Genomic DNA, 8,413 nt, shown 5'->3' with positions numbered 1-8,413 from the left:
TGAACGAGAAAAACCTTCGTACTAGAATATATGTATACAAATTGGCCTCATAAACATGTAAAATGTGGCTGGACTTGGATACCCCTGGCAATTTGGAAGAAGATCCTGTATTTTTCCATCCATTGAACCCAGAAAACTTTCCAACGCACTATACGACAAATGTAAAAATACGACCCATAAACCAAGTTACAAGTTACAATGCCATCCATTCGAACCCCTAACATCGACCATAACAAAAGGGTGGAATGTGGTGACAATGAATCAAAGGATGTTCAAATCCTTACATCATTGTGTTCACTGAAAATTTCACTTAGCTATCAACTGATCCAACCGGAGAAAGACCGAAGCTGCAAGGGGAACAAGGGGGGATTCAGTCTGTGACTCATGCATACTTAAGCTTCAATGGCAGTAACAGCTTCTTCATCAGTAGTATCAGGTGAAATTATTTCTTCTGAAGTATCCCCATCCAAAGTATCTGTCCGTCCTTCCTTGTTGCTGCCGGGTTCAAGTAGCTTTTCTCTAAGTTTTATCTCAAGTTCTTCACGTGCACTTTCATTTTCAGCCAAGAATTTTTTAAAGGCTTCCTTGCCATGGAGTTTCTTGTCATTGAAAGTGTAGAATGAGCCAGACTTTGTAACAAATTTGTGTTTCGTCGCCAAATCTATGATCTCCACTTCCCGGGATATTCCCTTGCCAAACTCAAGCTCAAATTCAGCATTCTTAAAAGGAGGGGCAAGCTTGTTCTTTACGATCTTCACAAGAATTTGACTTCCAATAATCTGCAGATTAGAGAAATATCAAAAACACAGTAAGAAATGGAAAATTTACCAGAATGAGATCTACTCTAAAGAAGAGAAAATTATCTTTGGGACTTTTGTCATTTCCTATCTTCAACATGAGTCCCATTTGTGCCAAAAACAGGACGCCCAAGGTAGTAAACAAGGAAAGGAATCAATTGATGACAGAATTAAGGCTTTTCAAAATTAGATTGAGTAAGCTAGAGGTTAGATAGTTGCTGGCTTGCAGATCAAGGCAAAATATTATAACTACATGTTTAACTTGCTTGGGAAAGTAAGAGACCATTCAATTGGAAATTTTAAGGAGTCAGAGTTTCAATCAAGCTAAAGGAAAATAAACAAATCATTGACACCCAAGCAGATTTTAGATGTGATGTGACTTATATGATGGGAGAATTTCTTAAACCACCAGATCCAAACCCAGCCAAAAAACTGAAGAGGAAAGAAAGGATGGAACTTGATACCTCTTCTCCTTTCTTGACAAACCCCGTTCTCCTTATATTTAGACGTACTGAAGCATAGAATTTCAAGGCATTACCACCACAGGTAACTTCAGTTGGCCCACCAAATCCACCAAAAGTTGAAAGTTTTGACCTCACCTGATATGTGTAAATAGTTAAGAAGTGTCATAATAAACAAAAAATTCCCATACTTCATTTTGCATTCTCAACCTAAAATCTCACAAGAACTCTGCCCCTAACCACAATCAAGAGCAACAATTCAGCTAGGAAATATTGCATCAATCATATAGCCATCTAATTAGTAGTTTGTATTCCTATTAAAAGCCTTAAAAGTGCGGCAAAAAGTTAACCAAAGGGTAAGACTCTCAATGTATAGGACATAGAGAGTATTTTCTTATCCTTTAATTAAACAAACTCAAAGCAAGAACTTTATCACCTGCATATTAGCAAATTAAAGCTTTTGAGATCTATGGGGCTAATATGGAGTTAATCATCAAAACTCATCAAGGACATAATCAGGATATAAAACTTATACCTGATTTATAAAAATCAATATGGTTTGTGATAATGATAAGGAATGGCTCAATTTACGAAGAGCCTGGCTCATCAGTCTAGCTTGCATTGCCATATGAGCATCACCCATCTCACCATCAAGCTCACCTTTAGGCACAAGTGCTGCTACCTGAGATGAAAATAAAACTAATATTAGGACTCACTTCAAAATAAATATGATAAATTGCAGTATTGCACAGATACAATTATAGAATTTTAACGCTTCAAGGATGAGTACCCGATATATTTGGCATAAACAATTATTTAAAAAAAACCTCCTTCAAATTAGCATCATAGCACAATCTAACTACCTAAGCAGTCTAAAATAAAGCGTAGACAAGGAGAAGAAAGTAGATTTCATGAACACAACAGAAGCACATTCTACCAACTACCAGCAGTATTTATTTTAGGTCACATTCCATGGAAAAGAAATGAATCCAAAAACACCTTACACTGTCAACAACAACAACGTCAACAGAGCCACTCCGTATAAGGGTGTCCACAAGACTGAGAGCCTGTTCTCCACAATCTGGTTGTGAAAGAAGCAAATTCTCAGTGTTTACCCCAATTGTCTCAGCTAGAGCTGGATCAAGAGCATGCTCAGCATCAACAAATACACAATAACCTGCATTTGATTATTGTAAAAACATGTAAGCATCCGGCAGAGAGATAACAGAAACAAACTCAACAGAATAGAAGATAGTCACAGCAAAATCTCCTCCACCCTCCAAATGTGATCACCTCATAAATAAATTTAAGAATGTCAGATTTTTTTTTAAAACAATCTTTCAAATGTCAGAAACCTAGAATTAGTAGACAAGGCGTGCATTGGAAAGTAACATGACAGTCTAACCTATCACAGACTCCTACCATCTGTTCTAGTCATGAAAAAGAGAAAATTGTTTCTAGTAGCATGGCAGGAAGAAGTGACAACGGAAAGCTATTCTACTCTGTCAAAACAGAATAATGGATGTAATAACTAATAAGCATGACAAATCATAAATCACACAGAACAAAGTTAAAATACATTAAGTGACCTCCTTGCTTCTGTGCTTCAGCAATTACATGTAGAGCAAGAGTTGTTTTCCCAGAAGCCTCTGGTCCAAATATCTCCACAACACGGCCCTGAAAATTTCAACAAAGATGTTGAAGGATCGAATAACGTCACAAGCAGCAATTACTTAGTAGCAGGAAGTATTAAGGGAAAAAGAAAAAAAAAATTGAAACAAGAACTGCAAAGTACCTTTGGAAGTCCACCAGTTCCAAGTGCTACGTCCAAACAAAAAGAACCAGTGGAAACTACCGGAACATTTCTAGGAGACACAGAACGACCAAGCCACATAATAGATCCTTTTCCAAAAGAACTAGTAATCTGATCCAGGGCTTGTTTTAGGGCTAAATCTTTCTTGGACATATTCTCATCACTAGAATCGCTTGAATCTGACTTGGAATTCTTTCTACCTTCAATCAGGCATAAACCAAGATACACCCAAACACAAGAAAGTAAGTATTATATATTTACTTTTCAACTCGAATTAATCCAGCTCAAGAAAATAGCCAAAAAGTTTCATCTTTTAGATGGCACTATTTTTTTTTTTTTTTTGGATAGAAAGATGACATTAAATCCAGATCAAGTTGACTTGTTTTAATTAAATATCATCATAGAATTCAAACATTTATTCAGTTAATAAAAATCCCATGATAAAGCACTCTTCTACAGTCACCTTCAGATAAGTACTAGATTAAAAATTCTAACCAAAACTAAAACGTGATTTAACCAAACATACAATATTAAATACCCAAAAAACAATACTTTGAGTATCAAAATTAAAAATAAAGCCTGTAATAGAAGTTTCAACACCTTTAGAAGAAAAGTTACACAACTGAGAAGATGAACCTAATACCCCTCCTCTACATACCTGCAAAAAAAAAAAAAAAAATTCAGAGTTTCAATTTTTCTCACTGTTCCTAAACTTTTTTATAAGAAAAACCAACACAGTGCAAGATAATTAGATACTTTGAACAGAACAGAACAGAACAAAAACAAAGGAATATGAACTTATAGAAGAAATAAAGGAAAGGGTAAGCATTAAAACCTCTGGAGCAAAAAGAGAACGCTTTAGAGAAGACATATTTCGAATAAACCTCGCCATCGCACGCAATGAAAGGGCTTTGTTCAGAACTATTAAATTAGAAAAAAGGGGGGAGATGAACAAATTAGTGGTGCTTAAATGTTATTCCATGGATTAAAAAGTGTCTTTCTGTTTCTAAAAGAGAAGAAGAAAGAGAGACACTCGGCTGTAGTGTAGTTGAACTGTGAATCTGTGATGTTAGGGTTTCAGGTTGAGTTTCCCTCCTTTTTGACGTACATTCTGGTCTGGTTTAAGTACCCAGCCACGCGGGACCTGGGGGCGTGCTGGTTGGGCCGTCCTGAACTTGATGTTGAGGGGCCTATCGTCAGAGTTACTGAAAGGGCCCAGTTTTAAGTTGGTTCCTTTTCAATCATTTAAGTATTTCTATTTAGTCTATGACCTTGGGCCTTTGACTTGATTAACTTTTTTCTATTTAGTTCGTCTTTCTTGGCAACAGGCCTCGCTGATAACGCCAATGTGGGCCACGTACCCGATGTTTGCCTTGTTTTTTAAAGCTGCTTCATCCATATTAAAAATTGGATATTATTCATTTATCAAACTCTCTTAAAAAATTGATTTCTACGTCTCTAGTTGGCTCAAAGCTTTCAAGATTAGGATACATTCAAAACACCAAAAGCAGAATAAATGAAACCAACATCATGGATGCATGTTGAACAGATGAGAGACTTTCAAATCATTAGACTTTCTACTGGAAATTGGAGAGTTAACATACCAAGAATAAAAAGAAAAGTCAATAATAAAGAGAGATCCCGAAAACAACCAAATCAATGGCAACAGCCAACACTCGCATAGCTTATGAATCATGAAAGAATAAAACAAACGATGCTTTGGACAAGTTGAACTAAGGACATAATTAGTTAAGAAAACAAACATAAGCTGCAAGAGATTAAAAAATAATTATAATCAGACTGGCATAAAATGATTGATAACAAGCTATCACAACAAGAACGCTAAGGCAGACATATACTCGAGAGTTCGAGAAACATTCACATAAAGAAAATCTTAACACATCTCGACCACCAGACCACGTACTATCAAACCAACAGACCAGACCAAAACAGGGAAAAGAAGGATTCTCCAAACCAATCATTCATGGTACAACATGAAAAATGTAACTATAAATAACCACCAAAACTGTAAACCCCTCTTCCCCCCTCATTTCCAATCGCCATCTAATAGAGCACCCAGCTGACATGGCCACACATCTGCCACAGCAACAAGTAGAAGCTACTGCTGCTTGCATTCTGGAGGCCTCTCACCTTGCTGCCCATCCCCTTGTGCCCTTCCACTCTTCTGCAGCAAAAAAAAAAAATAGTTAGGCATAAATTTCAATTTAGAGGGGCCAAAAAAAGACCTAAATAATATGGAATTGGTGTACCTTTTCAGCAGACAAGGACTGCAACAACATTTTCATGCAATTTGATAAGGAACAAATGGAAAATTAGTATCACTTCAAATTCTGAAAGAATAATTGGGCATACATATAAGATACAACAAAATCTAGCATCATACCTTCTTTTTGGTTTTCCTTTCTTCATCATCATCATCATCATCATCATCATCTTCATCATCCTCTTCCTCTTCCTCTTCCTCTTCATCATCCTCATCACCTTCATCATCATCGTCATCTTCTATCTCAAGCTCATCTCCCGGAATAGCTTCCCCTGTAAACCATGACACAGCATGGGAAATAATCTTGTCTCGAATTGTTGACCTGCAATAAAAAAAATAAAAAAAGATAGAATAAAAAACTGCAAGTATTTTATTCATGTAACATTGAGTAATGTCGTCTCAAATTATCAATTTGACCAATCAATATAGCTCATACAAAGCATGAAGATGAGTTCAAACTGAGAAACAAGCCTACTGACTAGAGTAAGGTGAAAAAAGAACAGACCCTATGTCATAATCCTGTTCCATTTGATTTTGTAGCTCCTCCGCCTGTGCAAGAAAGTAACGACGACTTGAAGAACAGAAAAAATTAATTAATCATCAAAGTTTACATAGATATGGTGAGGTTGGCTATACAGTATCTTCATCAATGTCTTCATCATCATCAGGAACTTGAGGAGGATTGAAGAAGTTGAAGAAACTTTCACAATCTTCTGTTTTAGTGATTGGCTTGTCATTCTTTGATCCCTTCTTAGGCTTCTTTTTAAGGAGCTTTTGTGTTAAGCATTTTCCTGGATACCATTCAATCTCCGTCCTAGAAATTACGTGCAAAAGATCTGTAGTCAAATGGTGTACAAAGCCTCATAATCTAATAATCCCACAAGACATTTTTAAAATAAAAAGGTAATGGTATTCACCCAATAGCTTTCTCAAGAATAGGTTCATCTTCATCAATCATGTGATATGTCTTAGTCAACACAGTGTTCTTGAAATAAGGATTGGTGTCAAAGTAAAACTCTAGCTTGAATCCTTTGGGTTCCACTATCCTATACCACTTGATATCCTTGAGATATTTGAGTGCTCCTTCATCACGCTCAGTGATCTGATTCCAAATGCAAAAGTAAAAATTATCACTATTTCCAGCAAGAAAAACGTATCGAGACAAGAATTATAACAGGATAACTAACCTCATCAGAAAGCACTTCATTATTTTTCATTGCAGTAAGCCAAAAATCAGGAACTCCCTTCTCTGCATAAAGCAATTGCATAAATATCCGTGCACACAGAAAGAAAGGAGTTGATGGAGAAAAAATAGGGACCAGAATTAACAAGACCATACCTTCATCAGCTTTATCCTCTCCTTGGTCCATAGCTACTTCATTTGGAGTTCCTTCAGCTTCACCAACACCATTCACAATATCGTATCGCTACATATGTATGATAGTTAATTGGGTAAAAAACAACACTAGCTGATTAGAGAAAAATGGAAATAAAATTCAAAAGGCAAACCTTGGCGTAAAAGGGTTGATATAGTTTCTGATATTTAGCTTCAAGTGCTGCCCTCTCCTCAAAAAACTTAGCCTCTAATTCATCATGTTGGCTCTGTTAAAGAAATAGAAGAACCCAGACCACGAAAAAGGCATTCCATTACCAAACACATTGTAGCTCAAATAAGTTGAAATTAAATTACATCAATCTACTCTATCAAAGTAAACCCATCCCAACCCTTACACGCATATAGTTAGAAATCAACAAATTGAGTAATCCTAAATATCCAAAGACACCCAAGTTTCTTAGCTATGAATATAAATTCGACCACAAATTCGATTAAGATGACAAAAACAAAACAACCCCCTAGTGACACCATAGTAACACTTTACAGCACAGTAAAAAAAAACCCTTAGCAAGAAAGAACATGCCTGGATGTCTCTAAGAACCTCCACACGCTTCCTGACATTCGGTGACAGGCTCTCCAACATATCGGTGTGCTCCCCAGCAAGATTCTGAAGCTTATTCTGCAAACCCAAACATCAAAAACTAAAAAACAAAAGAAAAAAAAGAATCCAAAAAGAAAATCTGCGAGTCACCGACTTTGAGAGCGTTAACGAGACCAGCTCGAGCTTCCTCGTTAAGAGCTGAAACCAAAAGATGAAAAGATGAGCGTGAGAAACAAAAAAGGGTGAAGCGGTAGAGGTAGGGTTTTAGCGGAAAAAAAGACTACCATCGCCGAGATCTGGCATGTTGAAGTTAATCCCTTCGTTGCTCATTGAGGATTTTTTGAGAAAAAGAAAAGCGAAGAATAGATTTGGAAGAAGAAGGGGCTAAAACCCTAAATTGGAGAGCGTGGAAGAGAAAAAGGGGAAAAGGAGGGTGAAGTTTCAAGGGTTTGAGTGAGACGTGGCCTCGCTTCGAATCCTTTCCCCTTCCTTGCAAAACCTAAACACCCCCCGAGACTCCTTTTTATCGCTGAGGCGGCTGGCAAGGCAAAGCTGGCGAACCCCTCCTTTTTTTTATTTTTTATTATTAAGAAATAGGCCGAACGCAAGCCGCATGCCCTTTTTTAAGAAGCGTACTCTTTTTCTTTTTTTTTTGTACAGTAGAGTGAAAAATGGAAACAATTGTTTCATTTTTCGGGGGTTGGTTTTTTCGCCTTTTAAAATGTTTTTTTCTTTATTTTTGGGGTTTATATATCACAAAATAAAATGTCAAGCATATGTTTTTTTTAATATGGAAAATATAGATATTCAGTGCCCAAAAAAGCTTATGTTTACAATATACTTGTCATGGCATAAAAAAATTATATATTTATCATAAATTCTTTTAGTATGTATTTAATTGTTAATTTAATATTTTAATATGCTTCATACTCATATAATTTAATTAGATTTGCACTTTTCTTTTAAAATTTTATAAAAAAATTTAATTTAATAAGTTCACAATAAAAATATATTTTTTTTTATTTAAGAATTTCAAAGTTCGAATACTATCACTTAAAATAGGAGTTTAATAGGTATCTCAGATTTTTCTTTACCCAAAAAAAAATTTAACATTTTATTAA

At 35.9% G+C, this 8,413-nt stretch overlaps 2 protein-coding genes across 3 annotated transcripts; both read right to left on the bottom strand.

Annotated features, from left to right (window-relative positions):
* On the bottom strand, positions 1-4,170 carry LOC111286741 (DNA repair protein recA homolog 3, mitochondrial-like). 2 transcript variants are annotated; one of them, XM_022876915.2, is made up of 8 exons: positions 3,907-4,170; positions 3,672-3,729; positions 3,054-3,271; positions 2,848-2,935; positions 2,263-2,435; positions 1,794-1,940; positions 1,262-1,396; positions 1-779 (listed from the first exon to the last, which is right to left on the bottom strand). In XM_022876915.2, exons 1-8 carry the CDS (start codon positions 3,961-3,963, stop codon positions 393-395), a joined length of 1,263 nt encoding a protein of 420 aa, XP_022732650.2. In that variant the 5' UTR covers positions 3,964-4,170; the 3' UTR covers positions 1-392. The 2 variants fall into 2 exon arrangements, with proteins under 2 accessions (XP_022732650.2, XP_022732651.2); XM_022876916.2 differs by lacking the exon at positions 1,262-1,396.
* A 679-nt stretch (positions 4,171-4,849) lies between these two features.
* On the bottom strand, positions 4,850-7,980 carry LOC111286742 (nucleosome assembly protein 1;2-like). The gene is made up of 12 exons (XM_022876918.2): positions 7,577-7,980; positions 7,447-7,490; positions 7,275-7,370; positions 6,865-6,957; positions 6,695-6,782; positions 6,543-6,604; positions 6,273-6,457; positions 5,992-6,169; positions 5,861-5,904; positions 5,476-5,677; positions 5,342-5,359; positions 4,850-5,256 (listed from the first exon to the last, which is right to left on the bottom strand). The coding sequence occupies exons 1-12, from the start codon at positions 7,620-7,622 to the stop codon at positions 5,191-5,193; spliced, it is 1,122 nt and encodes a 373-aa protein (XP_022732653.2). The 5' UTR covers positions 7,623-7,980; the 3' UTR covers positions 4,850-5,190.
* Positions 7,981-8,413: the final 433 nt, after the last annotated feature.

The sequence above is a fragment of the Durio zibethinus genome, chromosome 6 (genome assembly GCF_047325235.1).
Source record: "Durio zibethinus cultivar Kanyao isolate XHJ-2024 chromosome 6, ASM4732523v1, whole genome shotgun sequence".
Lineage (NCBI taxonomy): Eukaryota > Viridiplantae > Streptophyta > Magnoliopsida > Malvales > Malvaceae > Durio > Durio zibethinus.
This window is presented reverse-complemented; position numbering and strand designations above follow the sequence as displayed.

Bases quoted from the DNA above. Each gene is read 5' to 3' on its own strand.
- LOC111286741 (XM_022876915.2), bottom strand. From the start codon at position 3,963: ATGGCGAGGTTTATTCGAAATATGTCTTCTCTAAAGCGTTCTCTTTTT. The intron at 2,936-3,053 runs GTACTTTGCAGT...TGAAATTTTCAG, and splicing joins GAACTGGTGGACTTCCAAAG to GGCCGTGTTGTGGAGATATT. The intron at 1,941-2,262 runs GTAAGGTGTTTT...TTTTCATCTCAG, and splicing joins ACGTTGTTGTTGTTGACAGT to GTAGCAGCACTTGTGCCTAA.
- LOC111286742 (XM_022876918.2), bottom strand. From the start codon at position 7,622: ATGAGCAACGAAGGGATTAACTTCAACATGCCAGATCTCGGCGATG. The intron at 6,605-6,694 runs GTATGGTCTTGT...TGCTTTATGCAG, and splicing joins AGAGGATAAAGCTGATGAAG to AGAAGGGAGTTCCTGATTTT. The intron at 6,458-6,542 runs GTTAGTTATCCT...ATTTGGAATCAG, and splicing joins ATGAAGTGCTTTCTGATGAG to ATCACTGAGCGTGATGAAGG.